Source organism: Falco biarmicus, chromosome 12 (assembly GCF_023638135.1).
Source record: "Falco biarmicus isolate bFalBia1 chromosome 12, bFalBia1.pri, whole genome shotgun sequence".
Taxonomy (NCBI): Eukaryota; Metazoa; Chordata; class Aves; order Falconiformes; family Falconidae; genus Falco; species Falco biarmicus.
In genome coordinates, this window is record NC_079299.1 from 1270357 (window position 1) to 1284595 (window position 14239).

At 57.0% G+C, this 14239-nt stretch overlaps 1 protein-coding gene across 1 annotated transcript; it reads right to left on the reverse strand.

Moving 5' to 3' along the window:
* Window positions 1–650: 650 nt before the first annotated feature.
* Window positions 651–8900, reverse strand: OVOL2 (ovo like zinc finger 2). Its single transcript, XM_056357185.1, has 4 exons — window positions 8652–8900; window positions 7826–8013; window positions 5411–5600; window positions 651–1081 (listed from the first exon to the last, which is right to left on the reverse strand). Exons 1-4 carry the CDS (start codon window positions 8749–8751, stop codon window positions 771–773), a joined length of 789 nt encoding a protein of 262 aa, XP_056213160.1. The 5' UTR covers window positions 8752–8900; the 3' UTR covers window positions 651–770.
* Window positions 8901–14239: the final 5339 nt, after the last annotated feature.

The following is a 14239-nucleotide window of genomic DNA, read 5'->3' on the forward strand; positions in this document are numbered from 1 at the left end:
CTTGGTAAATCCAGGAGTTAAGGTTACACTTAAATCTAAACATGATAAAAGTTCACAGCTTAAAGTACCTAAAACACAACCGTAAGCCTGCTGTGGACTAATGTAATTCGCTAGTAGAGAAAGTTTGGGAGGATAAAGTTCTGCATCCTTTAAAAAAAATAATTCAGCTCACCTTGGATCACGCTTCCATAAATCGTTATTCTACTGCACAGGGGGCAGAGCTCAGGCTATTTGCGTGTTTTAACTTATTTACCGATACAATGTACTCCTGTTCTTAAGACCATTTTAATTCGTTTTGCATAGAACAATGTACCTAGTAGCTGATCTTACGCGGCACTTTTCACCCAAACCTCTCAAAAGCAATCTGTGCGGGAGGTAACGGTTACTATCGGTACAAAATACGCTGGGGAAGGTGGACTTATTTGTCAGCGGCCACTCAGAAGCGTGGTGGAGCTGAAACGGAAAACAGGTTGGCTGAACGTCAGACCGGTAAGTACTCCATCCAAGAGGTGACAGCTTCTTCCAAGCTTTCCATTTCTTTTGGCCAGATAAAATTCTGATGTTTGCATTGTATACGGGAATATTTCTTTCAAGTTGAGATTCTACCAACATCAAGAGATCCTTTCATTCATCAAGAGATCCTACCAACAACAAGAGCATCCCTTTCATTTCAGGGATTTCGTTCAAAATGTTTTTTAAAAAAATAATATATATATATATATAGTCCTACATGTAAACTTCATTCCTTTAGACCACTGTAATCCATTGTGTTACTCATCTTTGTCGTCATCTTTGGAGTCCCTCTGCAGGACAGGGCTCAGTTTGTTTTGCAAAACCGCTGCAAGTTTTTTAGAGGTTTTTTTCAGGAAAGCACTTCCAGGGTGAACGTTACTAACGTGCAGGTACAGGTCCTCCTGTGTGGGGCCTGTGTAGCCGCAGTCTTCGCACACGTAAAGTTTATCTCGCCTCTGTTTGTAGGCGTATTGCTGCTGCACGCCGTGAATCTTCTTGAGGTGGGACTCCAGGGAACAGCGCTGGGTGAAGGCTTTGTTGCAAACCTCACATTTGTAAGGGCGAATTCCTGCAGCATTAAAAGAGGGTGATTACTGCTCTGATTTCCCTTCCTCACAGCTGACAAAGGAACGGCAAAGAGCAAGGCCCTGGCGTATCAGCTATCGAGCAAAGACCTAGCAGCAGCAGGGAGCTACTGGCCCAAGGAACTATCTGCCTAGATAAAACGGCTTACTTTCAGGCTAAAATTTTCTGGAATGGGTTGATACATTCAGGCACAGAAAACCCAGAAATGTTTTTGAGAAGACATTGGCAGGCAGTGAGGATCACAAGTGCCCTTGGCGCATTGCTCCTAAAGAAGCCATTACCAACGCTTGCAAAACTTACTCCTTTAGACCCCCCCGACTTTTTGAGTTCCTCTGATTAAAGTAAATCAAAGCTGTCCGTTTCAGCTAACCTCACATGTTGGCTTTCATAAGGAATGAAATCCCGTATCTCAGCAAGATCTTAATTTTTAGTGAGCCTTTGCTCGCTGCGATGAGGTTTCAGCGAAGGGCAGCCCAACACGAACAGACACCGATCGCAGGACTTCAGAGGAGAGCGTTTACATAGGATATAGGTTTGATGACTGAGATGACAAGCTCAAGTTCGAGAAGTGCATTTAGATGAAAGAAATATGTTTGTGTGTCTCCAGAGGAGGGAGAAGGGGCTGGCTTGTGATGTCAGCGCCCGAGCAGTGTCGCTTAGTGCAGACAACGAACATCACTGAAATACTGAGCAGCGAAGAGCATCCGTCTTACCACCAGTCAACACCGATTTACCAACACCCCCTGCAGCACCAGGAACAACAAATAGCTGAGGGTTTAGCAAAACAGCTGAGGGGTTTAGTTCAAAAAAACCTAAACTAGTAGTGATTTGACTTACCAGACTAGATCAGTAAGGTTTCAAGCAGAGACCAGCCTTAAAACTGACGTGAGGAGTTCCCTAAACCCCTTTCTTTTCCCAATGCAAGGCGAAACGCTGGTGTGTGGAAGAGCAGACCCCTGGTGAGCTGGGCAAAAAAGGGGCAGAGCACAGGCGTCCACACAGCCAGCTGTCACTTTATAGTCACACTGTGTGAAGTTCACCACTCAGTCGCAGATTTGTCTACCAGAAATCCAAACTAATTAGCAGTTCTAATAAGCAGCATCTTGACTGCATTTTTGCAAGTCTTGTAAAAGGAGGTTGCCCCAGTGCACCGGCTTAAATTACTGAGACTACAGTTTCCTAACGCCTGCTGCTGTGAGACTGCATCAGTTACATTCAACTCCAATTGGGGAGAAACTCCAAATCCTCATTAGAATTCACACACAAAAATGTACCTTTTACAAACTACTTTGGGTGCGTTTTCATGCTCCTGAAGGCAACTTAAACCGTCACTGTCCTTGGTTCCTGCTGCCCATGGTGCTCCACGGGCCTGAACACAAGCACAAGGTGGGGAGTGCCAGGACGGCACAGACCATCAGGGCTCTGGGAACCTGTTCATTGCTTAAGAATAATTTGAAAATTTTATTTCGACGTGTATGTTAGTTACCTTTTAATGTTTAGGTCTGCTTATACCATGAAGCTAGACTGGGATCTTTGACCTTCACCTTCTGACACTACCCTACTGTCACACAGTGGGGGTACAAATGCTGCACCGATTTCCACTGGAACACCAACATTCAGTGAAGCACGTGTAGCCGAGCAGCTGTAGCTACAAAATAAAGCCCACACTACCATTTGCAGCCTGTTTGCCACAGCATCCCGGCAGGGTGGGGGTGGGCAGTGTCCCCCGGAGCCCCCAGCCCAGCCCTGCTGCAGCAGCTCTCCCAGAGCGGGCTGCACAGAGCCGCCTCCAGGCGCGTTGGGATGGCTCCAGAGAAGGAGACCCCACAGCCCCGCGGGGCAGCCTGTCCCACGGCTCCGACACCCTCACGGCAGAGAAGTTCTTCCCCGTCTTCAGGCGGAGGTTCCCGTGCTGCAGCCTGTGCCCGTTGCCCCTGTCCTGGCGCTGGGCACCCCTGAACAGAGCCTGGCCCCGTCCTCCTGGCACCTGCCCCTAAGACATTTATATACACGGCTAAGATCCCCTCTCAGTCTTCTCCAGGCTGAACAGCCCCAGCTCTCTGTCCCCAGCAGGGAGATGCTCCAGTCCCCTCATCATCCTCACAGCCTCTGCTGGGCCCTCCCCAGTAGCTCCCCATCTCTCTTGAACTGGGGAGCCCAGCGCTGGGCACAGCACTGCAGATGCGGCCTCCCCAGGGCAGAGCAGAGCAGAGGGGGGATCGCCTCCCTCCACCTGCTGGCCACCCTCCTCCTAGGGCACCCCAGGGTCCCCTGGGCCACCTTTTCTTTAACATTCAGATACAGCCCCGCTCTCCCGGACAGCAATCAGCCCTGACATAGAAAAGGCTGCCGCTTTCAGATGCTGTGTGTCAGCCCGGCAGAGGCACATGCCAGTCCACGGTCCCGCTGCCACAGCCAGCCTTCGCCCCCCTCACCACCCAAGGCACCAGGCAAGCACAGCAGATGTGAGCACTCATCCTGGCTTTACGCTGGAGAGGAGAAATAGTGATGCCAGATTTCTTCTAGTAAATTTGGAGACAATCTAACCACAACATTCACATTTCCAGGACAGCAGGTTTTCATTCCTGTCCAGTACAAAGACCCTTCTTCCCTTCCAGAGTTTTGCAAAATTGGCTCCACTCCTGCACAGCAAGTTCAACCCTACTTGCCACATCTTTAGCTTCTGAGCAGAAACCCTCCTGGATTTAGTTTCTGAAATCTCAAAGGATGAGGGAACAGGTTGAAAAATCACTGCTTTTAGAAGCACTGACTCTGCACTTCAGCCATACCTCAGCAGCAGCTCCACGCTCACAGCCAAGCTCTTTCCTTTCCACATGAAAGCTTTGCAAACAAACCAAAAGAGGCCAAAACACTGCAACGGGCGGCATTGTTTTCCTGAGCTCTCCTGCTGCCTACCAATGTCTTTGCGTCACCTTTAGCAGTTCACCTGGCTAATGGTGCCTAAGCCGAGAAAGGGGCATTGCAGAGCCAGCCTTGGTAATCGGCAGGTCCTGTAGGTAACCACAAACCTGGAAAGCTGGAACGTGCCCAGGAGATGCGGTGGGTGTATGTTCCAGGTGCCCGACAGTGCAAAGTCCAAGCCTCCTGAGCAAAGCCGGCCTGGCCTGCCAGAAAGCATCTTGCTCGGTGAGGACGGGGCTGCTAGTCTATTTAAGCTATCACGTCCACTAAGAAAAAGAAAAACAGAAAGGCAGCCTTCCCCCCGCCTCAGGTTAGGGCAAGCACCTCTGTGACCAGCAAGCAGGGTTTGAGGTGACTGATGCGGTTCAAGGGAACACGAGCGCTGCTGCCTGGGGTGGGCTCAGGGACTGACCCCACCGCACAGCGGCTGTGGAAAGCGCATCCCTCCAGCCCCGGGGCGCGACGCGGGGGCATGAGTGAGCGGAGCAGGGGGAGGGGTGATTTTCTTTCCTCTGGTGCCATCACCGGCTTAAATCACAGCACCCTCGGCTGTGCTGGTACACCTGGTGTAGATGCAAGCAGGGAGGAGGGAACTAGCCCAGATTAAAGGCAACTCTTTTACTCCCCCCCGCAACAGGAACCACTATCAGGAGATTTGCAACCCACCGCTCCCGATTTGCCACCCGTGCTGTGACTGCACAACAGGTGAGCAGAGACCGTTTAGGCTGGTGGCTGAACCGATCTGAACGGCCAGACGTGCAGCGGGAAACACCTCCCAAAGGGGCCGGAGGAGCTGGAAGGCTGAAGCCGGCAGGGATGCTGCGCGCAGGGTGAGCAGGAGCCAGATGTGTTGCCCAGGTTCCTTAAAGAAGCCGGAGGCACAGCGTGAACCGCACGGCATGAACCGCACCGGCAGGGCCGGCGGGGAGGGCTCGCAGGGAGCTGCGGACCCGCTGCGCGCCGCCTCTAGAGGGCAAAGCGCCTTCACCCGCCGCTGCCTCCGCGCACCGGTACCCGCTGCGCTGGCAACAAGGTGCGGAGTTATCCCGGGTGGGTTATAACTGGTCTCACTGGCCCCGGCACAGCAGCACGCAGCCGCGTATACACCAGATATGGATGGCGCCTCACGCACCCCCGCTGCTTCACACCAATTTCATTAGTTCTCCTCGATTTTGTTAGTCCCGAGACTTTTTATCTGCTCACACTCACATCTTCCCCTTTCCTCCACTGCACCCCTGCTATTTTTTGCAAATGTTGTTAACGTAGGGTTTTGTATTATTGTCTTGCCGGGTTACCCGAGCCGTCTCCTCGCCCTTGTCCCATCTCACCACCTTCTCCCACCTCCCGCTACCCAAAGCCACCCGCAAGCCCCTGGGAAATACGTTCTCACCGGTATGGGTCCGGACATGTCTTTTCAGATCAAAGGTGTCATTGAAGCCTTTCCCGCAGAAGGTGCACAAGTGCCTCTTCACCTGGCTGTGACACTTGATGTGACGGTTGAGCATCCGCTGCAAGCGAAAGCCTTTGCCACACAGCTCGCAGCTATGCACTGTAGCATCGTTACAGGTGCCGGTGGTGAACTGAGGGATGGAAGAGGACTGGGTGAGTAGGCATCGAGGTGACAAAGACCAACAGAAAACAAAATAAGGAGGGATGGCTTCCTGTGGCATTAAAGACTCTTGGGATATAGTCAAAGTGAAAACTGAAAGCATTCGGGAGATTCTTCCTAAGTAAAACCTTCACGCCCCCCTTGCCATCAAGTGGGTGACTTAATGTGCAAGGTTTGGGACCGACGCAACCCTGGCCAGCTCGGCTTCAGGGCTTACAGCCAGTGTAGTGGTGCCTCCTGGACGCAGGAACCCTCGCCCAGCTACATCCATAAGCACACAGGCTTCGGCTACGAGCAGCTCTCCATGGGGCCACGAGTGTGCTTGCGCCTGCACCAGCTCGTACCCTGGATGGAGGCAGGAGACCCTCCCTGGTGTCAGAGAGCGGTACCCATGCGTCGTCCTCATCCTCCAGCTGCCGTGTCCCTCCAAAACCAGCCAGCGGCGAGAAAAAGGGTAGGTTTGGCGAGATAAACCTAAGGCACATTGTGCTGACTCAGCAGAGACCGAAACAATGGCACTAATCTCCTCTAGTTGGTCTCCCTGACTCGTTAATTAATGGCAGAGTGTCATTAGGGGTTAATCTCCTCATTCCCGCTCCTAATACCAAAAATACTGTGCCAACACCATGACCTAACTTGACTAAGGGAGACACTGATGATTCAGCTCTGGGGAAGAGCGTTTCCTCAGAGGGAAGGCTTAATGTCTGGAAGATGCAAATACCTTGCTGTTAGTTTAATTATTCACGGGGGAGCAGACGTGCCTGCCGCTAGCCGCTTGGGATGGGGGGAAGCCAGCGGAGTAGGCGGCACCGTGCACACAGCTCCCATCGGCTCCTGTGGTGCTTTTGGGGAGTTTCTGTGGCACGCTGAGAAAACCCAGCTCTGCCGAAACGAGTTTTTGCTGTGACAGTTGCTAATAGCCCAGGTTAAATTATACGAAGCAGGTTAAAGTCAAACAGCAGCGGGGCAAGCTCCTCACAGAGACAGGAATATGTTTGGGTTTTCTTTTTCCTGAAAGGGCAGTTATTTTTCCTGATCATCCTCCTTCACTTACTCCTGAAGCAATGCTACCTGAAATTGTAAAGTTGATTAAAAAACAGGCAGCTGTGAAACCAGGAGGTGCGAAACTAGAGGGGGAGCCGTCTGGGAAGTATTTATTGGGCAACAGGTAGGGCTCCACCTCGTGCGGCTGCATATAAGCAGGGTGAAAATGTAGACTTAATCATGAGATTAATAACAAGGTGGCCGACAGGCTGCCATCCCAGCAGAGACACTGGGAATTTGTACAGCTCCAGCCAGCAAAGCAACAGCCAGGGTTGGTTTAATGAGGTATTAACTAGCCACCCCGGTAAACATATCTCCTCCCTCCTGGCACTGGGGTGGCCTGGCTCCACCTCTGCCCAGGGGAGCCCTGGATGTTTGGGGATGGACGTGGTCCTTCCGCCCCATCTGCACCACCACCGCGCCTCAGGAGCTCGGTGGTCTTGGGTTCCCAAGTACCATAAGGAACCCATGAGCCATTTGCCTGCCTTGGGAGGGACATCACTGTCAGCTCTGCCCGGGGTGGGGACAGACAACGAGAGCTTCTGCCCATGCCGCGGAGAGGCTCTTCAGCAAAGTAAAGGGACAGAAGTGAAGCAACGTGCGTCACTTCACCCAAGCCTGTGGGTCCACCGCACGGTGACAATGGTCGGAGGAAGGCCCTTCCCTGGCTGCTGTCTCGGTAGGGTCGGTGGCAGCGGGCAGATCCGCCGCAGCCCCCCTTGGCGAAGGCTGGCTCCAACCTGGAAGGGCCTTTTAAGGAGGCCCCACGTTAAGGATCGAGATCCACCCACGCACGGTGGGGCATGACTCCTCACTGCCAGGGCTGGTCCTTCCTGGCTGGGTTCAGAGCTCCTGCGGGACCTGAGCCAAGCGGGTCAGGGGCAGCACGTCCCAGGCTGGGATAAGGGAAGGCAAAGGGCGCTGGAAGATTACGGTACATCGCTTACGAGGCTTGCCCTGCCGCTGCCATCCGATGGCCAGCCGCTCTCGCGGGCCTCCGTCTCGGTGGGTGGGACAGGTGCTGTCACCTCTAGCAGAGAGAGCCCAAGGGACTGGTGTCACCGGGTGTCTGCGAGCCGCCAGCCGGGCCCTGCCCTTGAAGCGGGGTCACCCCATCCGCGGGGACAAGACCGCAGCGACGCGGGTGGTTACCTTGATTTTCGACCTGACCACGGGGCGCTTGATGGCCAGGTCCAGCAGCATCCCCCCGGCCGGGCCCAAGGCTCCGGGGGCGGGCTGGGGCGTCGGGGGTTCGCTGGGCTCCACGTCGCGGGTCCCGCTGCTCCCGCTGCTCTCCAGGCTGCAGCTGTCCTCGTAGCCCAGCACGGAGCCGATCCCGCCTGCACGGGGGGTGCGGTGAAGCGGAGCCGGGGGGGCCCCGCCGAGCCCCTGTTTAACCTGCGGGCGGGCCGCGGGGGAGGATCCCGGCTCCGCTGCAATCGGAAACTCAAACACGAACGGTCCCAAAGTTCAAACAAGCCAGCGCCGCCGCCTTCCCGTTATACCCCGGGCAAGGGCAGGAGGAGGAGGAGAAGGAGGAGGAGGAGGAAGAGAGGGGGAGGCCAGGAGTACATCACACACCCCCACCCCCCCGCCCGGGGCCCTTTATTCGCTTCCCCCCGCCACCTTTCTCATGCAAACGACGTTTCCCACCTTCCCGGGCGGACACACACAGACACCCCCACCCCCACCCCGCCATGCCCGGGGGGGCTCCCCGGGGTGCGAGCCGGTGCCAGGCGGAGGGGGGGGGGGCTGCATGGCCCTGCGGGGGGCCGGCCCCCCGTACCCCGGCCGCTGGCGGGGGTCTCCCGCCGAGCCCCCCCCCTTCCCGGCACGTTCCGCACAGCCCCCCCCGGCCCGGCAAAGCCCCTTCCCCAGCCCAGCGGGCGCCAAGCGAGAGCGGGGGGCTGGGGGGGCGCCCCCTCCTCCCTGCCGCCCCCCCCCCGGCGGCGAGCGGTGCCGGGGCCGGCAGCCCTACCTGGGATGTAGGTGTCGGCTCGCTCCTCGTCGGGCAGCCCATCCCAGCTGCGCACCGCCGGCTGCGGGCTCCGGCGCTTCACCAGGAAGGCTCTGGGCATGGCGAGGGCAGGGGGCTCGGCTCGGCACGGCTCGGCACGGCTGGGAGGGGAGCGGAGCGGAGCGGCTCCCCCCGCCGCCCGGCCGCAGCCCGGCGGGGCGCGGGCGCTGCGCTGCCGTCCGCGGGGAGCGGGACCGCACGCACCGGGCAGCGCCGCCGAGGAGCGGGGAGGGGAAGGGGAGGGGAAGGGGGGTGGGGGGGTGGGGGGGAGGAAAGTTTCATAAGGTGGAATAGAAAAATGCACCAGGAAACTTGGGAAGGAGCATGCGTGCTGCAAACATAACGGTGTCAACAAGTCTGCTTACCTGTCCGACCGGTTGGAGCAGCTGAGCTTTGTTCCAGCCCTTCCTAAGGCATGAATGTTTGCAAAAGAATTTAACGTCTGAAAATTAAAAAAAAAAAACCAAAAAAAAACCAAACCAAAAAAAACCCTCACAGACCGCCGTCCCCCAGGAGGGGAGCCCTGACGCTGCCCGCCCGCCGGGGGTCCCCGGGGGGCCGCCCCCTGCCCGCCCGGCCCGGGACGCTGCCCGGCTCCCCCGCCGCGGCTGCGGGTCCCACCGCCCACGGGGGCTGCGCCCGCGCCCCCGGCAGCCCGAGGGGCTGGGGTGGCTCCCCCGGGTGCTGGGCGAGGGGCTGAGCTGTCCCTGGGGCAGCCGCGGCGCGCAGGGAAAGTTGTTATTTTTCTTAACGACAAGCCTTTCTTCTCGGGGGAAAAAAAAAAAGAAAGAAAAAAAAAGCCTTTATTCTGTTTCAATCATTGATTTAAAATGAAAAACGTGTCGTGGCCTCAGCCTTCCACCCCCCACCCCCCCTTTTTTTTTTTATTTGCCTCTTGTCTTCTCCCCCCCTTCCCGAAGTGGAAATGAAACAAAAGACAAGAGGGGCGGGGGGGGGGGGGGGGGGGCGGGAGGAACCAAAAGAAACAGAAAACCCCACAAAACTGCGCTGGAAAGCCTCCAAGCGCCAGGGGTCCAGCAGCGTCCAGGGGTGCCCTGGCCCACCTCCCCCCGCTGCTCAGCCTCCCTCGGTATTAACGGCGCTGGGAAGGCGCCCGGTGCCTTCCTCCCCCAGCGCATCATCACGGCACGGTGCTGAGCACCGGGAGCCGGCGCTGGGCTGGAGGGGCTGCCGGGCCTGCGGTGCTGAGCACCGGGAGCTGTTTTCCCACGCGCAGAGGCTTTCGCCCGGCATCGCTGGTCTCTGAGGCTGCCCCTTTCCTCCCAAAGGGCAAAGCGTGGGCCAGGGGGAACCGACGGGAGTTTCACTGTTGGGTTCATTGAGACAAAGGTTTGACTTCGGGGCTGGACCTGGAGGTTCTGGAAAGGACCTTCAAAGGTGGTGGCCAAACGCAAGAGCTCTGCGTGACGCGTGTCCCCAGTTACCCTTCTGGGCAAGGACCACCAGTGCGGGGCCATTGGGGTCTTTATCCAGGGGCAAACTGGTGTGAGCTCTTGCATGGGTCTGAGTGCTGGGGGCGTGGGACTGGCTGGAGCCCCAGGGATGGAGGAGCCCCAAGCCCAGTCCCGCACCCCACACTGGCTGCCACACCGCCAGAGCAGTCCTCCGGGCTGAGCAGCCCAGCACAAGTGCTGTTTCCAGCCAGGACATCCCAGCAGGAGAAGCAGCAGCCCTACCCGCCATACCCCATCTCGGGAAGGTCTACCAGGGTGATGCACAGGCGCGGCCATCTTCATCCCAGCAAAGGGGTTGCCCCACCCCCCCGCACTTCGTCCCCTGGGAAGGCTTCGAAGCCCCGACCGCTCACCCAAGGGACAGCCCTGGGTGCAGCGGTGAGGGCTGGGGGCACCTACCCACTCCCCCTGCTCCTGCCGGGAGTTTACCGTCTCCACAGGTACCGGGTGAGAAGCCACCTCAGCACACCTGCGGGCAATACCTCCGCAATACCACACATAAAACATTCCTTTTCTTTCTTTCTCTTTAAGGCTATGTAATTTCTCTGTTATGTCTGAGATTTTGCTCCAGGTCAAAATGCAGCTATATGGGTTTTAATTGATTTTTTGCAATGCTTTCAACTTGAGGTTTCTTTTATTTTAACCACTCCTTGTCTTTTAAGCCAAAAGAGGTAGCAAATGACATTAATCACAACACTCCCCAACCAAGAGCTTGCTGTGACTACTTTAACGTCGTCTGGGCTTTTTCAAATCCTGCTTTGAGGTTCCCACTTAGTGAGGTCCTGGAGCTCACACTTCACTGTAATTGGGTGCTCTGAGTCAGACATGCACTTACAAGCACAGCTGAATCAGGAACTAAATTATTATTATTATTATTATTATTATCATCATCATCATCATCATCATCATCATCATCATCATCATCATCATCAGCTCTGGAGCTCTGACACGAGTGGTCAGGGCTGTGGTGTGCCCAGCGCCGTCAGAGGCACAAGGTGGAGAGAAAGTCCCGCAGCCCTGGCACGGCAGGAGGAGCGTGATGGAGATGCGCCACCCACCCTGCGCGGAGCACCCCGGCAGCAGTGGGCTGCCTTCCCCTCCAGCTGCCAAGTGGGAATACAGACCGTTGACCCAGACCTGGTGTTGCTTGGCTGCAGCCCAGAAGCAAACTGCACAACCTTTCCCAAAAATATGATTTTTTTGGTATTTTTTAACCTGGAGGAGGCTGGGGAGCTGCTCGCAGCATGCCCCCCGCCAGCGCCGCTGCAGGGAGCCACGGGCAGCATCCTTGGGGCCATGCCGGCTTCAGCCAGGCAGCCCACGGCCACGGCACCGGGAGGCCGGCGTCCTGCTCCATACACCCACTGCAGCAATGTTGCACGTACAGCCCGAGTGCTGTAATTACTCAATAAATAACAACGCTAACGAGATAATGGCACACAAACCTTTCTGTAGGATCGTGTTTAATTTTCAGCGTTAGTTGGGTGTGGGAGAAAATCCAGTACGTTAAATTAACATTTTGGGTGTAAATCAAATTAAATGTACAAAACGCCCTGTAGGGTCAAAGCACAATGGGACCCACCCTTACAGATTTGACTACTAAAATGTGTTTCATTTGACTCGAATCTTTTGGGACTGAGGAGGGAGAGATGGGATCAAACAATGCATCAGCCATGTGTCGCTGTCGCAATCGCACCCCGCTCCTTCCCCAACCAACCACGGGTCGGGGGAGACCGGGGGCCGTGTGCGAGGGGCAGAGGGGACCTGTCCCTCCTGGGGGGCTCCCTCACTGCCAGCCTCCCCCCAGCTGACACAGCACCTAGGAGGCAGTGGGGAAAGCGCGCCTGGGGGCAAGGACCTGGGCGTAGGGAGCGAGGGAAGGAGCTGGGCTTGGGAAGGGAGGAGAAGAGCAGGGGAGAGATGCTCAGCGCAGGAGGCATAAGCAGAGGCACATTTCTGCTGCTCAGGGGACGGTGGCTCAGTTTTATCTAGGAACAGGGAATATTTTAGCTGAGACCCCAGGGAGCTGTGCCCTTTCTTCTTCTTGCCCAGGCTACCTTTCCCCATGATCAGCACCATGGGGCTGCAGGAGCAGGCATTTGCCTGCACGGTGGAGGGACGTGGCCCACGCGGGGGTGAGGGTCTGATGGTACAGCCAGGCAGAGCTGAAAGGCACCGTCCCGCAGCAACGCAGTGAAAATGTCTGTGAGCTGGGCCCTTAGCACAGCATCCAGCACAGGGACCTTCAGGCTTGGCCCCTGGTGGGATCTTGGCCCCCAGCATCACTCCTCCTGCACAGAAGTGGAGGGACACCAGCCGGTACACCTGCAGGGGCTGCGCTGGGGAAAGCCTGCCCACGAGGCTGAAAGCACAGTCACCCAGTGCCCTTTTTCTGGTGATTCCTCATGATTTTGAGCCAAACCAGGCTGGATGGAGGTGAGACCCTGGCTGGTCCAGCAGCCCAGCAATGCAGCAGCGCAACCTTTGGTCTCTGGCTCCCAGCAGAGCTCAGATGGGGGGATTTACACAAGTTTACTGACCATGGAAGAGAAGCCACAGCTTCATAGCCTTGGGAAGGTGAACCTTAACCTTCTGGGGTCTGTGGTGTGCCCCAGACATCGGGGCTGGGACGTCTGGGCTGCTGCAAGTCACCCAAACACCCTGCTGACACCCCCTCGGCTGGTGAACCCCCGTGCTGCTCCCAGAGGCGTTTTGGGAGAGATGGGGAGGAGGCTGGGTGTCAAAATATGCCCAGTCCTCTGCGAGAGGCATCCTGGTGTGACACCTCTTCCTTGAAACACTCCACGTTTCCCCACATGAGGTGGGACGGTGAGCACAGAGCCACACCAGTGCCCAGGAACGGGTACCGTGAGGCCACCGGGAGCCCTGGGCTCACAGCATGGCCACGTTACAGGGAGAGGGTTTGCAGAAGGAAGATGCTCTCATTGCAGCCAAATCAAGATGAGAACAAGGGACAGTACCTCCTCTGCAGCATTTCCCAACCTGCTTTCTCCCTGGATTATCCAGTGGAGGTCCAGCATGCCATAGGGTCTTCCCAGAAGGATCACAGGGACCTCTGAGGACCACAGCTTAAAAGCCCACAGAAGAGCACAGAGGAAAGGTCCCCCTGCTCTAAAATAAAGCCTTGCCTGGGACACAAGCTGTTTCCAGCCCCAATTTTCCTTACACCTGGATGTCTGCCCTTGCTCTCGCAGCTCAGCATCTGCCTGTGAAGAGCCGACATGCTCCTGGGGGGATGCTCCCCTCCGCCCCGCACCCCATAGCACACCTGCAGCACCAGGGGTGACTCAGCTGGGTTTCAGCAGCCGCCTGCACGCACACACCGTGCATTGCCGGAGGGGTTGCCATCGCCTCCAAAGGCAGGTTCCCACCCAAAGCGTGGCATCTCCAGTGCCAGCATTTGGGTGAACACTGGCCCCATGGTCCCCTGGAGGTCAGGGGGATGTGAGTGCTGCTGGGGGTGGCACAGGCTGCAAGAGCAAAGCTACTGCCCCGGTCGTGCCTGCGCAACACTCGCCTGTGCCACCAGCTGTGGGGGCCAAGCCCGACCACTGGAAAGCTCTGCTTCCAGCCGGGACCGGGCAGCTCCCCTGCTGGATCAGGAACCGCTTCACCACAGTGAATGAAGCCAGGGTGGCTCCGTGCCAGGTTATCTCAGAGAGAGAGAGCAGCAGCTCCGCAAGCTGCCCCGGTTTGGAGGGTGATCTGCTTTCCTTGGCGGAGCAGGGAAGGAGGGATGGAGAAGGTGCCAGCTGGGGGAAGATGGCTCCCCAGGCTGCGGCAGAACCTGCCCTGCCTGTGCTTCCCCGCTGGGTTTCAAAGCACCCCACCGGGTGACTCACCGGGCTCCTGTCTCCCTGCCTCCCACGGCCCCTGCCACTCCCAGCGTCTCCCAGTCTTTCTCCACCGATACCTCCGCTTCCTTCCCACTCCCCCCCGCCGGCTCGGCGCTGTCTCTCCGCCCGCCCACTCGCTGTGGCGCTGCTCCCTCGGGGCGTCCGGCGTCACCCCAGGTTGCCCAGCCGCTCCCCACTGAGCCCCACTCACCACGGA